This window comes from Apteryx rowi, unplaced genomic scaffold, assembly GCF_003343035.1.
Source record: "Apteryx rowi isolate R43461 unplaced genomic scaffold, aptRow1 scaffold_7, whole genome shotgun sequence".
In the NCBI taxonomy this organism is placed as follows: Eukaryota; Metazoa; Chordata; class Aves; order Apterygiformes; family Apterygidae; genus Apteryx; species Apteryx rowi.
The window spans coordinates 6,063,890-6,090,147 of NW_020450982.1; the positions used below are offsets into that span (position 1 = coordinate 6,063,890).

Here is a 26,258-nt window from a genome sequence, read left to right on the forward strand (position 1 = left end):
TTGGACCACTAACAAGCAAGAACCGTGGTCATCCTGAGTTTGTCCCATTACCTGCAGTGAAGGTCCAGAGGTATTTTTGTTGTTGTTGTGTTTTTAAAGACAGTTGCTGATTATAGCTGGTGATGTCATGTGTGACACACTATTATACAGCACATAACACTAACTTTATCTTCCAGCTGAAACCCACCACACATGGCTATTTCCCGTGTTATTGGGTGTTGCAGATATAAGTGCTGTCACATTTTCCTATGTCTGTGTACAATCTGTCAAAATAATTCCTGAAGTCCAGCCTCAGTTCATGGTCCTATTAAGTTTCATATATATGGGTGCAAGGAATTGGAGCTGTGTGATATGAAATGTTAACCTAGTAGGGTTGAATGCCAGATGTGACAGCCYGTACTGTCTGAGATTATAATCTGACCCTGTGTGCGTAAGAAATATATCTATGGTATTTTACTTAGGTTTGGAAATAGAATCATTCAACATGTGAATTTATCTGGATAGAGCAGGGTTTGTAATTTTTTGAAGTTGCATGCTTGCATTGTTGTCTTTTGAAATAAATATGGTGTAATTACTAGTGCCTTGCATTGTCATAGCAGTCATAAATGCTTTACATGACTTCAGTAAAGTGTGTGTGCTCACCAGCAGTCCTGTGCTCTGAGGCACTCTGACCCCACCAGAGAAGATGCTGTAAGGTCTTCCCGGGGCACCCAGAGCAGTGGCTGAGTAAATATCCGGTTCAAGCTTCACTTGGCCAAAAGCGCGGAGTTTGCGGTGGGCTTGCCTTTATTTCTGCACTGTCTAAGGGAAATGGTGTGCAAYACCCCACTTGCATACCTTTGCTCAGTGCATAGCTCCCTTCGCTGCACTGGGAAGATGGGYGGGGAGACTGGATTTCGGATGGGGAGCCTGATCTTGTCATTAGACATGGACCACATGCAATTGTTCGGTATAAACAGGCGCTAGCTCTGGCTGTTATTTCCACAGTACCTGTGCGGGCTGAAAGTGCCTGGGTCTGGGATTGCGTTGCTGTGTCCGTGCAGGGACGTGTCTTAATGCTGCCAAGAAGGCTGGGCTTATCTTTGCTGTGTGGTGCAGTGTGGACGCGCCGGCTCAGTTAGTGTCAGGTCAGGGACCTCTGTGCACTGCATGGTGCAGACCTGCATGCCTGAAGAKTCCTCGGGATGGTGTTTGATGCCCTAGTCTTGCCAGTTAAAATACATTAGAGAAGTACTGACTTTGCTGTGTGTAGGTGGATAATGTGGTATATTTTATTGCCTGTGTTTGATATAGGGGTTGGAGCCTGCCTGCCTCCCCCACTCCAACTGTATATTTTACTTTATGCAGTAGGCTAAAGACCAGGTTTTACTGCAACTAACTTACAAGCTGCTGTATTCCAAGATATTGTATCTGCTGTGGTAGACCTTCAGCTTCACAGCTGATAGCTTGAAGATTTAAAGCACATATACCTCAAATATCTCTTATCTGGAACAAGTTAGAAGTGAATATAACTAACTTCTATTTGGCTGTAATGCATTTATTAATGACAATAAAAGCTGTAGATGGAAAAGTGATAGAGCTGAGCCGCTTTAGGATAAATAAAGTGTTAGGCTTGGAGTGTAACTGCTTATTATGGCTTTTTTTTTTAAATTGGGTTTTTAGTTTTGTGGGTATCTGCTGCCTACCACACTGCTTTAATAGTGCGCACCTCCGCAAAGCATGAAAGCCACAAGGTGCAAACCGGTTTACACCATGGAACTGGCAGTGTGGGGAGTGACTCCACCTTAAACCATCTCACCTTCTTTGATTTCCATCTGTGGTGTGCCTGGGTGCTCCTTTAACTCTAAACCTTTGGAAGGGAAGGTTACAAAATGTGTGTTTACTCGAAGCACACAACCTGCTCAGCCGCAATTATCTCCTAATCTGGTCCTTCCGAGTTTCTCTAGTCTCTCAGGTAAATACAGATTTAGCCGTTATTCAAGGCATATTATTTACCTCATTAAGTGTGTGTTTTGGCACGTGCATTATTTACCTGATGGACTAACGGATAGGAAAGAGCAAATGCTGTCTTTTGTGCAAATAGCGACTTTGTTCGCAGACTGTGAGTCTGCTGCTTTCCGTCTTCTGTGTTTCATGGAGAAAGCGCGGCTGCTCTGTGTCGCACGGCGGGGTGCTTCCTGCCCTTCACCTAGCAGCAGCAAAGCAAGTGTGTGCCCATGGGGAGGCTGGGCTCCATGCCCCAGCGTGGAGAAACCACGCGAGTGGGAGGCATGTGGCCCTGCGCTCCCCACGAGGCAGTTCTTGCCCAGAGCCACAAGCAGGCGATGCCCTTCGTCTCCTGCCCAAGCCAGATCATGAGCCCCTGTGGAGGGGCATTGTGTGTGGTTTGCGTAGGGAATTACCTTCTGGCCTGGCTGTGTCCCTATATCCATGTACCCTATATAGAGAGGTGTGTATATATATGTGTATGCACTCACTCACATCCTTGTTCTAGAAGAGTGAGTTGTTGTGATTCACCTGTTTTGCCTTATACCCAGCTATGTTACACCTCCATGAGTTGAGCTTGAGCTCTTACCCTAACGAGTGTGTACCCATTAGCGGCCCTGAGGCCAGCGTTCCTTGGGCGGTGGCAAWCCTGTGAAATCTTACCTGCGACAGTTTAAAAGAAAAGGGGTGGAGGGAAATCTGGGCAGTCTCGGAAGGGTAAGGTAATATTCAAAATGAGAAACGGAAGCCTCAGAAGATGATGGCTGGGTGAGGTTTTTTKTTTTTTTTTTCCTGATTAGGAGGGAGGAGAGAGACCTATTGAATCTTGCTCGCATTTACTAAAAGGAAAATTTGGTCCCAGCAGTTCATATTTGAGATTGTTGCATCAATCTCCTCCTCTGAAAAAAGTCTGAAGCAAGAAATCTATTATAGCACTAGAGTCACATCTATGAGAAACCTAGTATACGGAGCAAGTGCGAACCTCTGTGGAGAGTGTCCTTTTAGCCAACAGACACATGGATTTATAATGGAAGTGGGAGGTTTGGGTGCAACTAATAGGCGMTTCCAGGGCCAAGCTATTTTGATGGGTTGTAGTGTTGGTATGTGTCTTACTGTATTTAATTCCTGCCATGTTTCGGAAGTCGCATTGTATATGAAAAGACTAAAGGTCTTCCCAGAAATTTCAGTGTTTTTTGGATCAGACTATATATGCTTAAGTGATTTATAGTGTATTCTGCTATGATAAGGTTCAGTGGGGATGTGTGATCTGGCACCTGGAACAGTGACTGTGTCTCATAGTTCTTGATTTAGAGCTGTTTGCAGAGGTTAATTTCCAGTTGCCTGTGCTTCTAGACACCTTGAGCTCCATCCAAATGCCACCTGTCGTGCTTAGAGCAGGTTACTGTGTTATTTCAGGTTTCTAATGCCAGACCCTCCACCAGGAAGCGCAGAGAAAATCTATGACAGCAGAGTGAGGATGAAGAGAGTAGTAGCAGAGGTGAGATGTATATGTGCATAAGTAACAGGAGTCTCTCTTCAGTTTCAGATGCCTCTGGATGTTCAATGGTAGCACTCCTCCATACTGGAGCAGCCAAGTTTCCCCGAAACTTACTTCCAAGGGTGAGACAAGCTGTGTGCTCCCTCCTCCCGGCTGGTGTTCTCAAAGGGTACGGCTCCATCGTAAGCAGGAAACTGGCGTCCCACGGCTTTGGAGCTTCCATGGCAGCAATGTCATCCTTCCCTCCACAGAGATATCACTACTTCTTAGTGCTGGATTTTGAGGCCACATGTGATAAACCACAGATTCATCCTCAGGTAAATAGTTGATCCTGTTAATTGTCCCCTTGCAAGCTGCTGCTGCCGTTCTGGGAGATGGAAGGAAAAGCCGCACTGCCAGCTAGCTCGCTTTCCCTGGTTTGTCCCACCTTTTTTCTGTTGCTGGCCCTCCAGGCCTCTTATCAGTCCACTGCTCTCATGAGCAGCACCAGGTCCATTCAGTGGGAATGAAATGAAGGACCCTGATTTCCATCAAGGAAGTGAAAATTCATGTGTTATCAAAAACACTTTCCTAGGTCATGTATGCTTCTCATCTGCCTGAACTGGGGAGGGATATAAAATTGCTGGCTGGGAAACTACATTATTAGCATACTCGAGGCAGCCTTGTCTGATTCTGCAAGGAAGAAAGCTGTTACTAACYAATAGCTTTAGAAAAGGAATAGTTGAGATGATAAAGATATATGCAGAAATGCTTAATGGTGTCTCTAAGTAGACAGGAACAATAGTTCTGAGCTGTCTGATCTTGCTGCAGTTATCTTGCCTGAGTGTTAACTCTGGAGTGTAATAAGATAGGAACAATTCAGCTTCAGAGAGATTTTTCCAGTGCCTTACTTCTTGAGGCATGCAATGATCTGGACGAAGTGCAGAGGTTTTTCTGCAGGCAGTTCTTTYGTAATAGGGAAAAGCAAATTAGTAAATATATTTTCACTTGCCAGCAGGGTGGGCCTGGAGCTTCCGTTTAAATTAGAAAAGCATGATAAAAAGAAATAACCTAATATTGGGTTGGTAACAAGCAAACAGATTTCAGAGTCTTTACACTGACTTCAGACTTCATATTCACCTCTGTAACAAGCAATCAGCCTCTTGCTGGTATTGCCAGTAATGTGCGGCTGTCTAAGGGTACTTCTGTTTGCTTTGTTTCAAATATGCTGAAAGTCAAGCAATTTTCAACATGATATCTCATTACTGAGATGATTTAATGCAGTGAGTCCATTTCCTAATGCAGCTATGGTTTCCTTTGGGCTTGTCCTGTCAAAGGGATGATCAGGCTGGGATCAAACTTGAGTCGTACCTTCCCCTGTGGTGCCTTGGTGAGCTCTGCTACTCTCTCATGTTTCCTGAAAATGGAGGGCAAATTCCTGCTCTTCTGCAGGGTCTTTGTGAGAGGATGTTGTGTCTCTGCCTCCAGTTCTGCTAGGAAGGTCTTAACCGTTCTCCAAGTGAGATGTCAGGCTATTTCCTGCACGCTCAGCCTCGGGTGCACAGACCTGTCAAAGCTGTAAATTGGATCTACCTTGTCCCTTTGGATATGGGTTTGGTCTGTGCACATTTTGATGCAAAACCATGATGCATGTGGAGCTAGTTTACAGCTGGCAGTAAAAAGGAGCATGAGTGGAATATGATTACTACTGTTTTAAGGAGCTTTGTCCCCAAGTCCTTGCCAGGGAAAGTAATGGTCTGGGCCAATGCAGATCTGCTATATATTTTGTTGGCGAGATAACACCTTTAAGGTGGAGATGTTCTTCAGTGTTGTTTTTCCAGTCTGCTGTGTTCAGTGCCTGTCTGTATCATGTCTTGTGTGGTAATGGCTGTCAGTTGCTCACATCCTCACAAATGAATTTGACAAATAAAGAAATGGCTCTTGCTGCAGTAGAATCAGTGTAGCTGAAAACACTGAAGTTGCCTGCCTGAATCAGAYAGCTCCGTAAAAATGAGACTCTTGGTTTCTGTCCCTACCTGCATCTTACCTTTTTGCTGACCAGCTTGGTTTTTGCCCTGTTCACTGCTGAGCTGTATGTCATGGTGAGCAAACTGCGTTGTGTATGTCAGTGATGTTCTGCGCAAGGTTTTGCTGGCAGGTTCTTTCACTGGAGCAGTGGCAGACAGTCAGATTTCAGAGATGTAGTCTGGGGACAGACCTGGGAGCTAGCAGTGGTCAGGGGCTTATCTTAACTGTGATCCTGTTTCTTTTTCTGCATTTGTTCTGTTACAGCTCAGAACCTGCAAAATCTAGCAGGTGATGCAACAAAATTCAAATGCACTGGAGTTTGTTGATGAGGAGGCTGCATGTAGAGCTAAGCTGCGATCCAAGTTATTTTAAGTGGGTTGTCATAGCTGTAAACTTAGCCAGCTTGGCCTAAAAGTCTTGCAGAGTACACATGCCACCGTGCAGTAGCACTTCAAATCTCACTAACCACTCTTCAAAATGTTCTTGCTTATTACCAGAAACTACTGAAGGAGCGGTCCTTTTATCGATGCTAAGGTGTTTGACTGCAATGTTTGTTCCCCTTCCCACAGTATTTACTGGTGGTGAGCRCTTCTTTGCAACCAGCAGCCTGTCTAACTTTACGCTGGGAGATGTCCTTCATGTTCCTTTCAGAGCCCTGAAGACTCCTTCATTTCCATTCCCTTTCACGCTGTTTCTCCCTCCCTCTGAGGTCTCATGACGTGGCCTCCATAACAGGGATCAAGGAGGGTCAAGAGCAGTGGTATTGCCCTAGGAAGCCACCCATATTGTGACTTGACTGGCTCCGGGCGCTGGCTGAGTGCCATGCGACAGCTGCCCTTTGCTTCGTCGCTTCTTGGGCTGATGTGGAGGCTCCTTAACATTCCCTGTCCTGCATTCACAGGAGGATGGTAGCGTTGGGAATGGTAATTGAGAGCACTTCAACAGGCCAGCCTGCAGCCTTGCAGTTTGCTCTTGATGGCTTTCAACAATATGCCCCCAAATCAAAGTGCATAAGAATAAGTGCAAAGCAGCAGCTTGGCTTTTGGGTTTTACGGGTGTATTTATGGGCAATGAGACCATCCCAGAGACAATAGAAGTTGGGGGTTTTAATTGCATTGCCCCAGATGGGTAGATGTGAAAACCTGAAAGATGAATAGAGGCACAGTCTATGTATTGTAGTGTTTTAAGCAGCCGAAGGTCAGTGGGTGTAGGCAGTAAGGGATGTTTATGGCTAGCCCCTCACACCTCTTTAAAGCTCACCTCAGCCTGTAGAGCCCTGTACATATGGCGCTTTAGACACGCAGGGGGAGATGCGTTAGTAAGTGGGAGTGTCTCTCTCCTGTTCCTTTGTCCTTGTAGACGCTGGTGGCTGGTGTTTACGGTGGTCGGTCCTTTGGTGACTGCGACAGGAGCCCCCCCGGGCTCAGAGCCGCAGCTCCCTGCGTCCTTGTTTTATTAGGGCAGTGAGTGGGTGTGCCCCCTTCGGTCAGCAAGCCGAGCATCCTGCCTTCARCTTCAGCGGGGTGGAGGAAAAGTGAGGGGGTTTTTAGTGTAAAAGTCTGATGACAGAGATCACATCTGCTCAAAGCTAAGTTTGAAATTAGGCATTAATTACTATAGTCTATTAAAACCACTTAGGTTAAAAACAAATAATATTCAAGCTTGTATACTTTTGCTGCCTGAAAGTTGGAAAGAAAACCAGACCCCAGAAGTGGCAGAAGTCGCTGTCTCAGGAGTTGGAACTAGGAGTTGTTGAAATGCTAAATGGGCTTTTGATGATGATAAAGATACTTTTTTTTTTTTTTTAGTCAGTTTATTCAGGTACTTGACTTCAGTGTCTCAAATGCACTCAAATTTGGTAATCATTTGGGAATTAGAAAACTGCCTTTTTCAATCTCTGTGTAAAAGGAAGGTGTGAAACGTTCAGATTTTCTAATACTAAAGTTGTAAAGGATGTTATGACCAGAAGCAGAAAAATAATTTAAGTACAGATGATACTTTCCATGTTCTCTTAAACACTTAAACAGTACATTCAAAATACAGATGTATTTTGATATTTTTCTTTAGATTATCCCACATATTTCAAGTTTAACTGTACCTTTAAACTGTTATTTTTGTAAGTTCTTTTTATTATATATAAAATTATTTTTTATAATTTCTGTCAAATGAAACTGGACATACCTGGAAATAAATACAGAGTGTAATTTACTTTTTCAACATAAAACTGTAAACATTGAGGCGATGGATAAGAATGTTTAGCTGCTAATTTATTTGTAGCTGTGCGTATGTACAATATGTATGCTGATATAGTGTATTTTCTGACTGGCAAAATTGTATCAGCAAATGAGATTCAGCCTTGCTTTAAGATAATATTAAGTACAAGTGCAAAATAAGGTTAAATTGGTTTCAGACTATGTTTCCTTGAATGCTTGTGTAAATGAGCGTTGAAGTTGATTTCCCCGAGCATCAGTCTTGTGCTTCTGACTTGCACTTGCGGGCAGATGCAGCTGGAGCAGCTGGAATGATTGCTGCCTCTCCACTGCCCGTACCGTGCTCCCTTTTTGCTGGATGGTGTCATTCCCATGGTAGGGACAACTGAATGATGTGTATCTGCTCCTGAGCTGCTGTGATTTATGAACTGACCTTGTAATGTGAATAAATGTTGATTTCTACCAAATTTAGGGCTTAGCAATAGACGTGCGGTTCCTGCTGAGCTCCGTGCTCAGGGTAAGTAGTGAGGGGGTGGGCAAGCCGCCTAGGTAGCCGTGGCCTGAGCTCAGGGGACTTTCTAGGTGGAGTATGTCCGAAGTGACAAACCTGGGAGCCGTGCTGCTAGAGGAGCTCACGGGAGGGACCGAAGCAGGCTGCGAGCTATCTTCTGAACGCTCTTCAAGCGGTGCTCTGTGAAGGCTGTATTAAGCCAATCCTAGCTGAAGGCCAGGATGGGAATCGTGCTGGTATCAGAGGGATTGTCACAATCCTATCCAAAGGTGAACAGTGGCGATGTGCCAATGCTCGCCTATCCTGTCTAGATATTCCTGTGTAGCAGCTTTCTTTTAGCACAGTTTTTGTGTAGCTGTTGAGCTCAGTGCATTAGAAATCACCTGCCAAAACCTATATTAAGGCTGATCGTGAATTGCTGAAAAGTGAAGAAAATTCAGGCTTGTTTCCCATGGCAACTTTAACTCAGCACTCTCGTGCATAAGTATTACAATGGAATATTAATCTGCAATTACCTGTCTTCATGCAGCTTAAGCTTGAGTGTAGTTTTAAATACATAGTTCTCAATTCAGCTTCATCCAGTGTTGTTACTAGAGGAATGCCATTAAAATGTGTGCAACACAGTCACTTAAAGGCTTTTTTTTTTTTAACTAAAAGTAAAAAAAAATTATTTATCATGTCTTTGCCAATTATGGCTTACTTTACACCCTTTATTTAATGAAACTACATGGCTGCTGTTAAGCTGTTCTTCTTGTGTTGGGATGCTTTAAGTTCCTAGAGTGGTGGGAAATAGTTCATATAAAAGCTATTTTAGGTTATTTTTCTGTTYACGTTCATTTTTGTATAATCTCTTGAAAAAACTTTTTGAGGCCTTATAGCTAGCTCCTCTGAACAGTTAGAAATTCTGCTAGAGTCACATAAGTATCTAACTCCAGATACTACAGGGTGCATTTGAAATTACTGAAAAGATGCAGTTCTTTTTTCTCATATTTTCTGTATCTCTTGTGTTTTATTTCAGTTCTGTGGGGCTGTTGTGAAACCTTATTTTGACCAATATTGAGTATAATATCTTTATTTTAAAAAACAGAGAGATTGGAGAAGAGCAACCAGAATTTCAAAATGGGTTTTGCAGGGTCTGAAATACCAGCTGCAGTGTCTCCCACAAAAGCTGCGTTCTCCGTGGCAGTTGTTTTACTGACCTCCCCCATTCTTGCAATAAGTGGGGACAACCTCGCTGTGACCCATATCAATCTGACAGGGGGTGTTACGGCTTCAGGCAACAGAATTGGCTGTATTTGTTTAAAAACCAATGAGCTAGGTAACGTGAGCAGTTACCGAACCCAAATCTCCTACAGAGCACAACCACTGGACCACCAGGCAAGACATCTGATGTATGAAAATATTCAATTTCTCACTTCAAGATATAAACCCAGCAGTATTATAGTGACAAGCCTAAAATACCRGGCACTCAGGTGGCTGACTGCTGCAGTCCTAACCTGACCCAACCTGCTTAGCTTTCGGCTGGTTATTGACAGGCCGATGAGATGACTGCTTTAAAGCAATCAGTCACGTTGCCCTTTCCCTCGCAGCGTGCGGAGACCCCACATCAGTTATGCATCCCAGCGTGCAATTCCCCACCTGTGCTGTTTGAACACTGTATCCTTAGCTGTGCAAACATTACACATCGTTTAGGTGACAAGTTGCAAAGTTAAGTAGACTTGTTGTTACAGCAGAAAGTAGTTGAGCTTCAGTCACCCTGAAAGAAAAGATCCATGCTAGTTCAGGAAYGTGCAGGTCCCTCGTAGGGTGTTTAAAGGTTTCTTTGCCTCGCCGTAAAGCAGCTGAYTGGGGTTACTTGTGCTGCTGGAAACGTTTACGGCACGCGCTTTTCTGAAGTTTAGGGAAGGGTGCCACAGCGTTACGCTTCTGCTGCTTTCGCGCCTTGTGACTCTTGCTGTGTGTATGGCGCTGCATGGTCATTGGTGGCCTGTACGCTTGCTGTTTCTCGGCCTCTGAGCCACCCAGCGTGGCGTTTTAAAAAGGCGCAATATTCTGAGATACTGGAGGGAGGATCTTCCCCTTCGCAGCTCCTGGATGGTCATTGAAGTGTAAATATGATCCCCACAGGGGAAGGACAGGACTGATGCTGAAATGAGTAAATAGCTTTCCAGGAGATTTTCCAGCAAGTGTTTGCTAGAACAGAGATCAAATGGGGAAAACAAAAGTCCAGAAAGGAAATACTGAAGTGTTAACACCTTTKTTTAAAAAAAAAAAAAAAAAGAAAAAAGAAAAAAGTGACGTGAAGTCAGGTGTCCTTTCTTTTGTCCTACCATGGTCCCTTTAGGCTCTTGGCAGACAAGGGATGGCATCTGGAGAAAACAGGCTTGATGCAAGGAGCTTTTCAGTTCTTGATTTGGCTCTGACTCAAACTTCTCTGACCTTAGCTAAAATAACTAATAGCTAAAATACCCCAGGTTCAGCTGCACCTTTTGGTGCCTGCTTGCTCTTCCATGTTGCGGCATCTGTCTGGAGTGCTGCGTTGGGGCTTTGCTTTTCTCTTCAGGCTGTTGTGGTTTTGGCTGTTGTGGTTTTTGCTGTTTTAAGGTCTTCTCTTAGTTTTGAACAAAACCTCCCCAGTAAGGAGGAGGTGCAGCTTGACTCTTTCTGGCAAAATCTCTTGCTTTCTCCTGTTTTGTTCCAAGCYGGCTGTGTAACCATCCTCGCGTTGCCTTTGTTGGTCTGGGCACTTGGTAGCTGGCAAAACTGTTCTTGGTTATGTTATTTAGTTCCTCTCTATGCCAGGCAGAAATGATGCTGTCACCAGCAGTTAGTTGTAATGTTTGTAAAACCGCGRGTGTTCATTTACATGCACTAACATGCCCTTTCTACCCATCCCAGATGTTTTAGTGCTGCTGGGAACATTGATCGTTTGTGCTGCTCGATATCGGGTGAAGAGGTTGGGTCTTGAAATGATTTGATAATTCTGCAATGGGGACTGCACAGGCTGCTTGCCTGTGGTAGAAAGGGGTGGACTTGAAAAAGGATGTGGTGTAGTTGTCTTCTTGCAATACAAAAGTAATATTTGGACAGTCCTGTGTGCTGTTTCTAACCTGGTCTGAGTATTAAACTTCCCCAAACTGTCAAGCTTTAAATTATTGTTGTATGTGGCAGTTGAGATTTTCTGGGTGGTTAAATATATGTCAGTAGTGCTTGAAAAAATGAGTTGAAATGTCAGCATGTCTTTATTTCTCATCCTGAGTGTGGAAAGAGGAGGGAGGTTCTGTTACTCCTGATGGCTGGGTGCTTCTAGAAAGATTGAAATAGCTTTGTTTTTCTTGGCAGGTGGGATGATGGTGATGGTGACAGGCAGAAGCCAGCCTGTGAGCAAATGGCTACCAAARGTTTTGCTTGGGATGAAGGGACAAGGGTTATGAGCCAGCTATAAAAATGTGAGGTACAGTGGCATGAAAGAAGTCCCAAAGACCATAGTGACAAGTTTAGGGGAAAATGTCATGTGCAAGTCATGTGGATCRTCCTGTTCTTGGCCCTATAAGAAGGGACCTCAGCTAGAGAAATGTTTTGTTTAGGACTCCATACTTCAGAAAATTTTAGACCATTTCAAGAGGGTCCAGAAGAAAAACACTGAGTGTGTCCAGCGGTCTGTAAAACACAACCTGTGAGCACAGACTGGAAGGCATTGGGGTTGTGTAGTACAGAGAAGGGGATGTATGATAACAGTCTTCTGTTACAAAAAAGTRGAAAGTTCCAGCCTGTGTCCACTGTGCATAGGAGGAGAAGTCATGAATTTAAACARCAGCAAGGGAAACTCCTATTAGACATTAGGAAAAACTTTCTAATGATAAGACGAATGAAACACCAGGATAGAGTGCCTGGGGAGTGTGTGAATCTCTGTTATTGGAGTCTTTAAAAACAGCCTAGACAAAGTCAGAAATGATTTAGGGGGAGATGCTGCTGCCTTAGGGCAAGTGCATGGACTAGATGTCTCTCTTAAAGCTCAAGCTCCTGGAGGCATGTGATTAGATGGGAATTTCAGCTCCTATTAAAGAAAGAGAAATGATCCCTCACTCTCACAGTTCTAAGGAAACACCTAGAAATGTGAGCCAGGTTTGATGTCAGTGTAGAACCCAAAAGACAACTCTAAATTTATCATTGAGGAAAACCAGCCTCTGACACTGGGTTCCGGTGCCTGAATTTTGTGAGTTGGCAATGAGGTTATCCTAAAGGCAGGAGGAAGGAAGAAACCCTGGATATTCAAGGATCCAGGAGCAGAAGTTGTCTTCACATTGTCTTCTCCCTGTGTTTCATCTTTCCATGTTCTTGCCTGCTCCCTTGTGTTTTGATTTTTTGGTGTGTGTTTCCCTTCACTCTTTTCCCAAGGATATGACATTTGTTTAAACGTATTTAATTGTTGGGTGTGTGCAGATGTGTATTTTCAGCTAGGTGATGATGGAAAATGTAATTTGGGGGTCAGCTGCTTCCCCAAAGGCCTCTATTAAAAGGGTTATTTTGTACAGTAAGTAATTTACCTTGGGCAGAGGCATTGTGAGACTTGTCACTGTGTGCGCATGTAGGCATCCTTGGGACAGCCAGCATGGACTTGATTCAGCAGAAGTCCTGCTATCCCCCATTGCAAAGGTGTTGTCTTTACGGTAGTCRTTTTAGTTAGTTAAATAGAAATTTAGAATTGTGAAAAAGACCTATGAGGTCATCTTGGTTACTGCCCCTGAGGGCTAGTGCAAGGCTGTTCAATTTGAAAACAGCTTTAGTTAAAATAATAATTAAGGCAGAGAATGGAAACTGGGGAGGCAGATCTGTTAGGCTAGTGCTGTCCTTACTATGTCTCTTTTCGATTTTAATTGCCTTGGAAAAAAGGAAAATCACAAGCCTTTAAGAGCTCTGATTCTTCCTGCTCTTCCCCCCCCACCCCCCCAGCTCCCTCCCGGAACTTGGAGGCATCAACTCTCATCTGTCAAAGTGTAAATCAGCAATTAAAACACAAACAGCGAAATGCCAAAGATGACCCGAAGCACAAAGCAACTGACAAACAAGTCCGGACAAATCGGCGGATAATTTATAAGCATTGCCCTAAAATCTAATTATTTGGCAATTCGAATTTGCAGCCGGCCAAGGCTGTGCAATAAATTTAACCCGCCATAAATTATTTAGGAGCAGCCCGTGGTGTAAATCAAAAACACGAGTGTTTGTTTAAGAAATAAGCTCCTTGTGCATAAAATGACTTTTTTTCTTTAAAGAGGGGAAAAAAAAAATCCCTGAACAAAATGAGCTGATGCTAAGCCTGTGTTCCCTCCAGTGAAACTCCCTTGCGTCTCCCTCCCTCACCTTTTTTGAAGGTGTAAAGCGATCTTTTGGTAGGAAGTTCTGTCCTTTCTGTTATCAGAAAAAAAATTCCTTTCTCTTAAAACATCTGCTTGTTTTTATTGCGTTTTGAACAGTCAGCTCTGATTTTTACAGGCATATTTTATTCTGGTGTTTATTAAACTTCTTCAAATGGGGCTGGGAGTAGGGGATAAATTATTCTCTGCTAGTTTTTGAACTGAATGGCCACAAGATCTTCCTCAAATTTATAAATCACCGTCTTGAAGTAAGCCCTGTCCACTTCTTACATGGGCTTCTGGATTAAAAGGTTTTAAGAGCCTGGAAGTTTTTGCTGTGCATGGTATTCTTTTAGTCTAATAATGTTATTGCTCCACAAATCCAAGATGATAAGCAAAAAGATTCCTGTGGGGGAAGCAGTGCAACTTTTGCTGCTTGCTTTTCTAAACTCTAGAGATCTTGCTGTTCCGGGAAGGCTTTCAGTGAGTACAGTCGTGTGCTTGTTGATTTATTATCAAGAAAATCAGGCAGCTAAATTCTTGCATCCCTTTTCTGGTGTTAAAGAGAGGGGGTTTTCATTTAGGGTGGCTGGGGAGAAAAAGGCTGYGTTTGCAGCAGTGATTTCACATGCCCTTATGAATTTTTCAAATCCCTTTGAAAAGGAAGTCCGTAGCCATTATGCAGTTACGCTGCAGCCTACTTGCTACTCCTCAGACCACTGTCATGGGACAGCCAGGTTGCACAGGCGGCTTGCACCTGGTGTCTCCTTTTTGGGAAGGTTTAAAAGAAAAGGGGAGGGGGGGGAAATTCTGAGCAAGCTGTCACGTAGATTTGTTTGAAGTACCACAAAATCATAAATACAAGATTGTTGTAAAGACAGTGGACCTGGTAATGGATATTTATAAGCCTAGGGCTCTATACGTTCCTATTGTGAACGTGTTTGGGGGAGCAGCTGAGAGGAGGGACAGGGTGGCAATGTCTTTTTCTTTAAGCGTGTTAATATTGATTTTAGAAGCTCTGTGTTCCAACAATATAAATGCAAATGCCAGTAATTGGGAGCTGCGCGCAGAATTTCTCAACACAAAACATGTTCAACTTTTCATGACAATGAGAGGAAAATAAAAAGCTGCTTATTTATTGCTGGTGGTTTGAATCCTGGATTTCCTTTCAAGTTACTTTGCAGTGCTAAATAAAGTACCTAATTGCAGTGCTTGCAAAATTCAAATGGGTGCATTTGTTCTTCTGGTACCTTGTGACTATTTGCAGTCTCTGGACACCCTCAACATTGTTTCAGCACATCCATAACTTCTGGTTGTGCTATGAGGAAACACTGGGGGGGGGGAAATAAAGACTTAGAAGACCCAAACGCTGCTGGTGCAAGACGGTGCAGTAGTTGGCACACGCGTAGTCAGTGTTGGAAATGGAAATGCGTGACGATCTCAGGGTAGCTCTTATGAATGATCAGACTCTGATAAAAGAAACCAAATGTCAGTGAATCTCTCCTTTTAATTCCATTGCRCTGCTTCCCTCCACCTTTCCCCACCTGGAAAAGAGCAGAGAAGGTCCTTGACTGTATGGACGTAGCTGAGCATTTTAAGCTCACCAGGCTATTGTGAAATGTGAGAGAGCGCCTGGCTGCCTTTCTGAATCGCGGTCTGTTGGGGGTGTGTGTGTGTGTGTGTCTAAGCGCTCACCATTTCATAATAATTACTAATGAAATTCTAGATCTGTAATAACATTTTGGATCTCTAAAACAAACCATATGCTTGTAAAAAAAAAAAAAAAAAAAAAGTGGAAACAGATCAACTTTAAGCCATAAATTCTTGGTAATAGTGGCCTCTTTTTTTTTCCCCCTTTCTGTTTATGTTTGATAGATATTTTTGTTTCTGCAGGAATGTCAACTCTTAATTTCATGATGTATCATGGGCTTAAGAAAATTGAATTTAATAAAGGCAAAAGATGAATGGCACCTTTAAAGGTCCCAACACTTGTCTTTATTAGCAGGACAAACTGCAGGGTCTCCAAACACTGCTTCTCTCCAAATGAAAGTTTAAATGAAAAGTACAGCAGTGTCACAGGTTAAATTTCATTGCAGGACTGGCTAACGTTGTTAGTGAGGAGTGGGGCTGATTTCATGGGGCTGGTATCTGTTGCCTTAGATACCAGTGGAGCAAACATTGCCAGAGACTGGAAAAATCTTCGCTATAGGAAGTGTGCAGATAAACAGCCTTTTGGGAAAGGTCCTTTACCACTTGCTTGAAAAACTGACCAAATAAGCCCAAAAGAGCTGCTGTTCTTTCTCCCAAGACATTCAAGTTGCTACTCAGGTTCCACCCCCGCTCCCTGGTCGCATATTTCCCACAGACCTGCAGTAATTCTTGATATTGTTAAATTTTCCACATTTTTTAGTACAGCTTTTTTTTTTTTTTATTTCCTCCGTATGTTTTAATCCGACCCTCCTGGAAGTGCTTTTTGCCTTTGGTTCTGGAAGGCAAATGACGCCTTTGTGTATCAGATCAGCCGGCCGGGCTGTCTTTCTGTCTCTCTTTGCGTCCAGCCACTTGATGGCCCCTGAGGATATTTCTGTTCCCTTAGGGCCCGTGTCTGCGTTGCAACGCAGGCTTGCTGTGAAATYGCATCTGTGCGTGCGCCTCTCTGGGAGGGAGGCCGTTCGTCTTGCCCTGCCATGGCCTTGCCTGCTTCAAAGATTGCCCCCGGCGCGGGGTGCAGACCCAAAGGGTGACGAGCTTCCCCAGCCCCTTTTACAGACCCCTTGAGGAAGGAGAGCAGTGTTTGGCAGATAGGATTGTAACACGTGTTAGCCAGCCTGGGGTTAAGCCTGGCGCTGTTAGGACACCCTGTCCATTTGCTTCAAGCTTTACAGGCGGCTTTCCTTCTGAACAGAAATGTGCTGCACTCAGTGTCTACCCGCCATGGTAACTTCAGCGGGAGAAATTCATTCAGCTGTGTCCCGCATTCCTTATTCTGGTCACCAGTTTCTGTTGCTTGTGCTGGTAGTCCCGGGTGGCTGAAGTTGGTGAGTTTGACTTCCCGCAACAGAAGATCTGGGTGATGCTCAGGTGTTTTGCAGAGTTGAAACAGCATTTTTCTCTGCCTTTTTATGTCCTCCTGCCCTTCCAGCCACAGCCGTGTCTTGTCCCCTCCTGGGGCAGGGAAGCTTGGTCACTACTGCTGGTTTTTGCATGGTTGTGGGGCTGGGAGAAAGGATGCACCCAAACCTCCTCGACGCAGCGCATGCGAGTACGGCAGAGCTGGGAAAACCGTGAAGCCCTGCGTTGTCTGCTGTTTGACCGCTCGGCATCTATGCCTGGGCGCTTCGGCACCGTTAACGTTCTCTGACTTCTCCTCTCAGCTGGCAGCGTGCTCCCCGCGGGCCCGGGTTGACCGTGCCCTGCTGGCACAGCCCCCGGCTTGGCCGCTCCCGGGAGCTGTTGTGGTTACGGCACCGCGTGCGTGCGTTCTCCCCRAGATGGAAATTGGGTGTTTCTGCTGGCTATTTAAATTATTTGTTGTTTCCATTTACCCACCCGTCTTCTTGCCCTCCCTCTGGCTTCCGGGGGTGGTGATGTCATCAGCTCGTGTATATGACCTCATGATGATTTCTGCCTGCGGGTCATGGGGGTTGCAGCCCAGGTCCAAAACCTGTGTTAGTCCTCTGCAGTGACTGTATTTTCCACATGCTAATTTTACTTGCCGGAGGTGGATTTTTTTATTTATTTATTTTTTATTATTTCTTATTTGTCTCTTCCAGATGTTTTCAAGCAGTTTTTTTTGTTGTTAAACTAATTCCATTCATGTTTTAAAAATTTATGAAAGCGCTAATAAAAATGTCAAAGTGGTAAAAATGTTAGCTTTTGCTCTGCTTTGATTAAATTTTGCAAACTGTTTTTGAATATTAAAAAGCAATATTTTTTTTATTCTCTCTCCCTCTCTCTCTTTCTCTCCAGAAGTGATTTGAGAGGCTTGTTGCATGGATATCACTCAGCAGGCTCATTTGCACTCCAGAACCTTGGTGCCATGCATCTCTATTAAATAACATAGACAAATTATTCTTTAAAGACACCAAACAAATTGTCACTTCTCTTGCATTAAACTGGAAGGAAGAGAGGGAGTGGGGAAGGAGGGGGGTGAACACAAAGGATTTTATCGCTTTTATTCAGTGGTCGGCTTTTTTAATTTCATGTATATTTTTTAATAATTGAGAAATCCATCGTAACTGGATTTGTTTAAACTTTTTATTAACAGGTCCATGTAAATTTTTGATTGCTGATTATTCAAATAATTGAACATTCTTCTGATGAAGAACGTTTTTATTTCCCTATCAGCATAAATTGGCTATAGAGAGGAAAATAAAGCAGGGCTTGCTACTATGCCGTATCCCATAGGGGTGGTTTTTGCAGGGGGACTTACAGTTCCTCTTCTCACTCTGTCAGAGCAGAGTGGTGCTCCTTGCAACTTTTGTTTCAGCCTTGCCTGGGAAGGAGGTGCTTTATGCAATAGCATGCAAATTTTTAAGGAGCTCCTGTTGTCTGTCTGGTGTCCTCCAAAAGGAGTGAGTGGTAGAGAGGGTGGAACTGATCATCATGAGGGCATTGCATCTGAGATGTCATTGCTAACCACAAGTGAACCCATTGCAAGCATGTCCCCACGTAGTCTGGGAAGCGTGTGTGAGTGGTGCCACGTTGTATTCCTCTCGAAAGCTTCAGCTTGAGGCAGCAGCGTGTGCAGTTGCCGCACTGAGCGCAAAGACCCACCAGTATGTCCCAGCTGGGGCCAATGCGTGATGAGTGTCAGCGCCTTGCTCCTTCACACTAATGGTGCTAAACGTGTTCTGTGCTCCTGCATGACTCTCCCATTCATAGTGCAGAGCTTCATGTTGGTCTCATTTCTGTTTGGGACCATCAGCCCCCTCTTCTTACTGCCATCTTGCTAATATGGATCTTTCCCAGCTTCATTTTTTTGTTTGATTTAAATGAACAGCTACTTTTCTTTTTACCCCATTCAGGAAATCATCGAATTCCCTATCCTGAAGCTGAATGGCAGGACAATGGAGATCGAATCCACCTTTCACATGTATGTTCAGCCTGTGGTGCATCCCCAGCTTACGCCCTTCTGTACAGAGGTAAAGTGCAAAGGTTCCCCGGTGCGCCAAGAGTATCTCTGGGAAGCAGGTTTCCATTGCACCGGGGGTTGGGATCAMCTCCTCGTGATGCAGCATGGTGTTGTGCCAGCCTCATGTTAAAGATAAGGGGAATCATCTTTATTATCGTAGCAGAGCATAAAGGCTTTGGCTTGGATTCATAACTAACTCTAGTTATGGTTATGATCTCCTAACAAAGATCAATTGTTTATATAACTAATGAATGTATTCCTGGGTGACCACAGAATTAAAATATTAATGCCATATTAGCGAATGGTCAAGATACCGGAGCCTGTCTGTAAGCTCTTAATGATTGTGCTGTGCTGCTCTTTGGTGGGGAAGGTCAAAGAGAGCCTGGTCCAAAGGAAGGAAGTGTTGTACTGCTCCATGGTTCAGAGGCTCTAAATGACTCTCCTATGTGCTTGCTTGTTGTGATTTGATGAGCTCCCCAGAATGGTAAGACAACCTACATATCTATTTTTAAGACTCTTTTTTTGATGTTGTGCCTGTGGGGTGCTTGAAATGATTGCTGGAGAAGTGAGGTCTTGTTACTTGGTTACACTCATTGCTGAGGAGAGTTGCTTTCCCGAGATGCATCCAGCTTTCCCCAGATATAGATGAGAAGATGAAGGTGGCATTCAAGGAACTGTGTAAATGTGATTTCTTATGGATCAAAGGAATCGGGGGAGGGGGTTTAATTTTTTTTTTCATTCAGCACAAAAAGTTAACCGTTTCTACAAGTGTGTACTTTTTCCACGTTGCAGACAGGGAAGTTGTCTAAGTTCCCTTTGCTCTGGGCTTTTTTCCTGCTACTCCCCTGTTTCACTGTCGGCCAGCCCAGGCACTAAAATACTAACTAGGGGAATCGGAGTACCCGAGTTCTTTGCAGACAGGACTGGGATTGTTGACACCATGATGCATTTTCCGTGACCTCAGTGGCTGCAGAATCAGGCCCTCAGCGTGCTTGTCCTGTGTGGACTAACTTGATTAAATGACTCCTCTGTGCTAGGTAGAGCCCCCTTCAAGGCCAGCCAGACCCTTCCACATTTCCACATTTTAAAAACAAATACTTTTCTTTTTTTCGTTGTCCTGTAACTGAAAAACAGGTGAAGGTATTTTATTTAAACTTTGCAAACCCCCCCCCCCCCAAAAAAAACAAACACCCTCTAAGCACAGACAGTAAGAGAGGCTTTCAGAAAGCTATAAATGTGTGAAAACGGGGCTATAATGGAAAATTTTTTGCAACCTTGTTACTAGAAGGCTGGACAACTACTTTAGCTGTCCTAGCCCACATGAGACTTGCTGGACATGTGCTTGTGCAAATGTATGCTGTGATAAATTTTAAAGCTTGCACCTGATCTGTGTCAAGAGACATGTTATCTTGTGGAGTAAGGCCCAAAATGTAAGGCTTGTATGTCGTCTACATTCTAGAGAAGTCGTTTCATTAATTAACTCCTACTGAAGTTACATTTTGGAGAAATTTCTCTGTTTTGTCCTTCCCCCCAGTGCTCAAGGTTGCAATTCTGTTACTGCATGAGAGTCTGCAAGCAAATTTGACTTGTTTGGCATGGTTTTCCAAGCTGAATGCAGTCTAAAGCATGCTATGGTGTGAAGAGGCACTAGGGGCTTGACACTGGGATTAGTGGCTTGGAGGTCCTCTGGACACCGAGCTTGTGGTCAAGACATTCAGCCCATCTTATGCTCCTTCACTGCAGTGCCGCTTTCTCTGTCTTCTCTCGCTCTTTGGAGCCAAGATGCCGGGGGCAGGTATTTGCCTCTCTGAGGCTTCGTGTCTCCTGTGTGTGGAGGGACAGAGCGAGAGAGGATGTGCGCTGAGCAGTGGTGTGCTGCGTGGCGGGCTGTGCATTTGCAGGAGCCCCAAGGATGGGCATGGGCTTCCCTGCCACAGCATCGCGCTGCAGTCTCTGCTCTGCAGCTGACCTCCTGCCTGGTATTGTGGGTACAGAGTGAAATAAAAATGGACAGCTCTGAAGCCAACAGGCAAAATGGTCACAAAAAACGCTCCAGCTTGTATATGTGGCACAAAATAGCCAAACACCAGGTTTGGGAAACTCTCTGCTATTAACAATGTGTGTTAGGGAGCTGCTTTTGATCACAGCCTGGAGACCACTGGCTCTTGGGCAAAACCCCAAGTAGCCCGTGCTGCTTAGCCCACAGCATGGCCGCTGTGCCACCTGTGTTGGCAGGCCTCCTGCCCTTCACAGTCACCTGGCCTAGCCAGGTTTGCAGGGGCTGACATGAGGCCTGGGGAACAGGGTAATGCTGCAGGGGCCTGTCACAGGATCTCATACCTAGCCTGACCTGGAAACACTGCCCTAAGAAGCAGAGGCAAGCTGGTCGTACTGAGGATTTTACTAAACAGTCACAAAAATACTCTTCCTCATTTGCACCTGCTTTTTGCAAAGGCTGTAGCTGTTGCATAAAGACCTGTGGGATTTGTGACTCTTGCTAGCAGCCCAGCAGGTCAGGCCTGCAGTGATAGTGTGGGGGCCTGCCCTGAAGGCTGTACAAGTGATACCACCAGTTCATGGGCCAGTTGTCCCTCTAACACCTGATGTTGCTACTACAGTAACTCCTCTGCTCGCTGCAGACCTCTGGCTTGCTCTTTCTTACTCTGTTATGCTCTTCCTCCTTAGACCCCAGCTCTTGCCCCTGCTCTTGCTCCTTCGTGCTGAGTGAGAGAGCCTGGGCACCTCCTGCACAGGGCTGGGGGAGCGTGGAGCATCTCCCTCCCTCCTCACGCACTCGGTCCTGCTGGGGAGGAGAAGACGCCTGCCCGTGGCTCATGGGATGCTTTCTGGTGTTGGTGGTTTTGCCTGGCGTGCTGACAGCTCCTCCCTCCCAGTGTGCTGCCTCTGTTGTGTGTGCTGCTGGATTTTGGGGATGCTGAGTGAGGAAGAAAGGCAGAAGGACTATAGCTGGACCCAGAGGCAAGAGCTGGGGTGTGCTGTGTACGCGGCCTCCAGCTCCTGCAGAACCACTGCCTGCACAGCTCCCAACCATCAACTTTCAGCTGTTTTGTTCTCTTAAAAAATACCCATTTTGCTAAATGCCAGTAAAGGGCTTTGTCTAGGCACCTCTACTTACAAAGGGTGAGATTTATTGGCCTCTTTGTCTACAAAGAAAGACCAGGGCTGATTATCAGATTGTACACCAGAGACAAGTGCTTATGTAATCAGCAAAGTGTCTTGGAGTAGAAATACGATGGTTTCCGAGATAAACTCTGTAGGAAAAGCAGTAGTGTTGACATTACRCTGGAGCCTGTCTGCCGTGCTGCCTTTTTTTCCCCTCTTCCCTCCACTCACTGCCTTTACCAGGAAGCAACAAGACTGCTTCATAAAGAGTATGTGTGAGGTTTGCTGGGGTCCCTCGACCTCATTCCCTGGATCTGGAGCATCAGTTGAATTTGTTTCCTTCCTGAAGAAGACGGCACAGTGTGGCAAGGGTGTCTACAAGGGTGTAGTACTCATGGGCACCCTCATGGCATCCCTTTGCTTTAGTCTTGCTCTGTGTCTGCGCTTACCCCTGGCCGCGAGAGGGTTCCTCTGACGTCCCGCGCCAGCGGCCAGGAGCACATCTTCCTGTGCCTGTTCATTCTGTAGCTCTGATCCTGTCCCCTTTCTCTTCACCTACCTCTGTAAAACAACAGCTCCTGAAGCTTGGTTATRATGAGTGGTGTGATGAACATTTAGGTTGAGAAGGTGGAAAGCACTTGCAGGTAGCTAAAAGCTGTTGCCAGGTATAAAAAAATCATCATGCTCCTTTGGAAGATGCCAGTGGTTTGTCTGGTTGGTGCCCAAGAAAATTCATGCCAGGTGCTTAAGTGAAAGGTTCCCTCTATATGCAAGATGCTCATACAGGCTTTTTCATGGTACTTTGCTCTTTTTTAGTGATTAATTTTTATTGATTTTTTTTTTGTCCTGAAGGAACAGACAATAAAAGTACAAAAAGAAAAATGCCTTATAACTTTATGTTCCCAAGTACCATGTGCTTCATAGGATCACCAGTCAAACTTTACAATAGCATAATTTTATGCTTTTATACTTTATCAAAGCTGCAAGACCAGATAATGCTGTGGACACCCGATGCACTAGGTTGGGTGTTACAGATGTATGTAACTGAACAGAACGGAGCAGGGAGGATGAGAGAGCAGAGATCCAGACCCTTTTGAGCAGTGTCTGTATTGAAGCATAGCAGTGGAACAGGTGTATGTCCCTTTGTATTCATACGTGTGACTTCTGCTGCRAGGGTCTTGGTGGGTGTCTGCGTGGCGAGGTGTCCTTGTATGAGTGAGCTGGTACCTCGCTTGGCCTGCCAGGTGAGGAGGGGTAGTTTCCTTCCTCTCAGGGAGGGAAGGAGCCTTGGGCAAGATCAAACAGTGACTGCTTGGTGGAACTCTGACCCCCTGCTGCTGCTTTCCCATCCCTCCCTCCCTCCTGATGGGAAATGTTTGGATTAGGCCATTCTAGCCCCATCTACCTGTACCCATCAGGGAGTGCAGCGCTGAGCACATGCAGTCTGAGGCTATCCAGAGCAGTGGAAACCATTCGCATAGGCCCTGGCTGTGATCCTGAGAAGTTGCCTGTCACCCTTCCCCAAATGCTCATCTTTATTCCCAGAGGTTTGATTTGAGCTGCCCTCAGAGAGCCAGAGCCAGCGCTTTGCAGTAGATGAGCTGCGCATCTTTGCCAGGTAAATGCATGGAGAAGATGACACCAAGAGAAGGAAGAAACAAGCCAATGAGTGTTTAAAAACTGCTCTAAAGAGCCATGCATTAATCTCTTAAATCTATCTGCCTCTTAGAGTATGGGAAGTCTGTAGGCAGCAGCTGTTACCCAATTAAAATACAGATTAATATAAAAACAGTTTCTGGAATATAAAAGAGTGTCTGTGTCCCCCCCACTTCCTTAAAATTCCACCTAATAATGACTTGATGAACTTCAGAAACCCACCTAGAGGAACTCTGCTTTCTTAAAATTAAAATACTTTCCCTAAAAGGTATATATTACTATTCCATGGAAGTCACTATGAGAAAATAATCTTTCCACTTACAGCTTATGCAGCGAGTCAGGTATTTGGTATTCATTAAATGTAATTACAATTTAATTGAAGTTTAATCTTTTTTTTTCTTTCTTCCAAGTTCAGTGCTGTAAGCCAAGCAGCCAAAGAAACAGAGAGGTAGAAACAGTTGAGCCGGTTTCAGTTGCCTGCATTTAATAATACAGAGCCCTGTGGTTTGGTACAGGACTTCAGTTTCACAACTAGGCAGAGCTGATATGAGTTGCTCTTAGGTGGTGGGAAGGCTGCTGGTAACTCTCGACTGGCTGCTGTGGCTTCTGGGGGGGCTTGGATGCCGTGTGCAGCTGGTAGGACATGCTCTTATGCTGTGCTTGACCTTTGTTTTATGAAAATGTGTGAGATGTGTAGCTTCAGGAAAGTGCAATATAAAGCGAAATACTGTAGTGTGCGCTTGTTTTAATAACGATTTTTTTAATTACTTGGGTGCATTGATGGCAAGCTACTGACCTCCAATATTCAATATGTTAAAAGACAGTTTTGTCAGTTGGAAGGCAGACAGAAAAATTATTTATTTTCCACATGCCTCAAGCTATCCTGGGCAGATGCAGGCAAAGACCCATGAGCCTGTATGTTTTTGTGCATGTGCCTACCTTTAAACAGCCAAACAGTCCTGGTAAAGTCAGTGGAATTAGCTGCTGGCAGGGTCTGTCCCTGAGGAGCCCACTGAAAAARACAAGTGCGTTAGTAGTCTAGAAGAAAATGTTTTTTCTTCAGATTTTATTCAGTTGTTTTAAATACAATGTTTGTTGTCTGCTTTTTAAAAGGCAGAAGAATGTTGTGATGGACTATCAGAAAATACATATGCTTGCTGCCCATCACAGTGGAGGATGAATGGATTCTCTACACTTCTCATTTACCAATAATAGTTTATTCTGTTTATCTAATATTATGCAATTTTGGTGTCATCATGACAGCAGGGGAATGCCTGCAGATGCCGGTAGTCACTTCTGCCTGTGCAAGTCAGGGCAACATCAAAACTGGAAACTACGTGTTGAAAAAAGGCAGCAGGCTGGGCACCATGTCAGTACATGAAGCGGAGGGCATCGCTGCACCCCTAAGTGGATCCTGCACTGTTGGGAGTTCAGTGTTTTATGGTGTGGGTAGGAGCCCTCCTGCTCTGCTGTGTTTGAGATGAAGCTCTGCCCTTGCTTGGGGTTGGGACAGCTGCCAGGGGCGTTCTGCCGTAGCTGACTCCTCGGTATTGTCCACATGGGTCACAGGAGCGTCTTTTAGCTGCGGGAAGGAGGACAGGAGAGGAGATTTTCTAATGATCTTTTGAATGCTGCTCTGATTCCTGCTTTCTGTTTGTCTCTTGTTTCAGCTGACTGGGATTATTCAAGGCATGGTGGATGGGCAGCCAAGCCTCCAGCAAGTGCTTGAGGTAAGAAGAATAACCTTTAGTTCCCGAACTCTGACCTCAGGTCCTGTCCTTCCCTCTCCATCTCTTTCTCTGCACCCTCCCCTTTCTAAGAATCGAACCGCGTAATTTGACTATGATTACAGCTTCATTAGAATAACATTTGCTGTCACGTTGGTGACATGCTGCTGAGAGTATTGAACCATTGATCTGTCATCTCCAGCTGTTCATGTCAAGGGTACTGACAAGATATCCAAACTCCTGCCAGCAGATATGAGAAGAGGCTATTCTTGCTTGAGCCAGTTTTAAAGCACCAAGACATTGCTTGAGACCACTGCTCTGGTAGCTGTGCCTCCTTTTTCCTTCCACTCCCTCAGCACCTTATTAAATTAATTTTCTCTACCTATTTAAATGCTCAATAATACATGTAGTATAGAAGGAAAATGCCTCTAAAATCTAATCTGGAGAATGTACGAATGCAGATATAGCCCTAATAATGCCATCTGCTTAATGTTGAATTCCTACAGCATTTAGGGCTTAATTAGCTTGGAAGTATTTCTCCATCAATAGCTTTTGTTGGTAGTCAAATAGTGAAGGAAACCTCCTCAAGCAGAGTCCACTTAGGTTGCAGGTTGCTGTTCGATGCATTGTCTCTGTCAGGATTTCCATTGCTGTGTTACCTAATTGTTCCTAATCAGAATAATTGCAACAATTGCTTATGTGAGGAAATCAAATTAAAGGCTTTAAAATCCTCCATGGAGATAGCACTTCATGGGCGCTTACATCAGGGATTTTAGAAAGGTTACAGCTGCTGTCCCTTGCTCCCTGGAGCCTTGTGCAGGGATGGATGCAAGATCCCAGCAACCTAAGGGAGGCAAAAGTGCCTCACAGGGACAGGAGGCAGGATGCTACTTTGAGGGGTGCTTTCCCCTGCGAGGGCTGTTTTACAGTTGGTTGCAGAAAGAAGCCCCATCTTCTGCCAGAAAGGCAGTGGCAGTGCCATGAGGCCAAAGATGGCATTCTGTGGAGGTGACATCTCGCATCCAAGGCAACCCCCCTGGTCCCTAATGCTC

At 44.8% G+C, this 26,258-nt stretch overlaps 1 protein-coding gene across 5 annotated transcripts in view; it reads left to right on the plus strand.

Annotated features, from left to right (window-relative positions):
- The first annotated feature begins 3,530 nt into the window (after window positions 1-3,530).
- Window positions 3,531-26,258, plus strand: part of ERI3 (ERI1 exoribonuclease family member 3) — a 150,577-nt gene continuing 127,849 nt past the window's right edge. For 4 of the 5 annotated variants that reach the window (XR_003256836.1, XR_003256837.1, XM_026086726.1 and 1 more), the window contains exons 1-3: window positions 3,531-3,801; window positions 18,594-18,710; window positions 25,150-25,209. Coding sequence is in view for 3 of the 5 variants with exons in the window: in XM_026086726.1 (XP_025942511.1) it covers window positions 3,550-3,801; window positions 18,594-18,710; window positions 25,150-25,209 (429 nt within the window). In the remaining 2 variants the exon portion in view is untranslated. The remainder of the gene's footprint in view (window positions 3,802-18,593; window positions 18,711-25,149; window positions 25,210-26,258) is intronic. The other variant, XM_026086727.1, reaches the window with a different exon arrangement.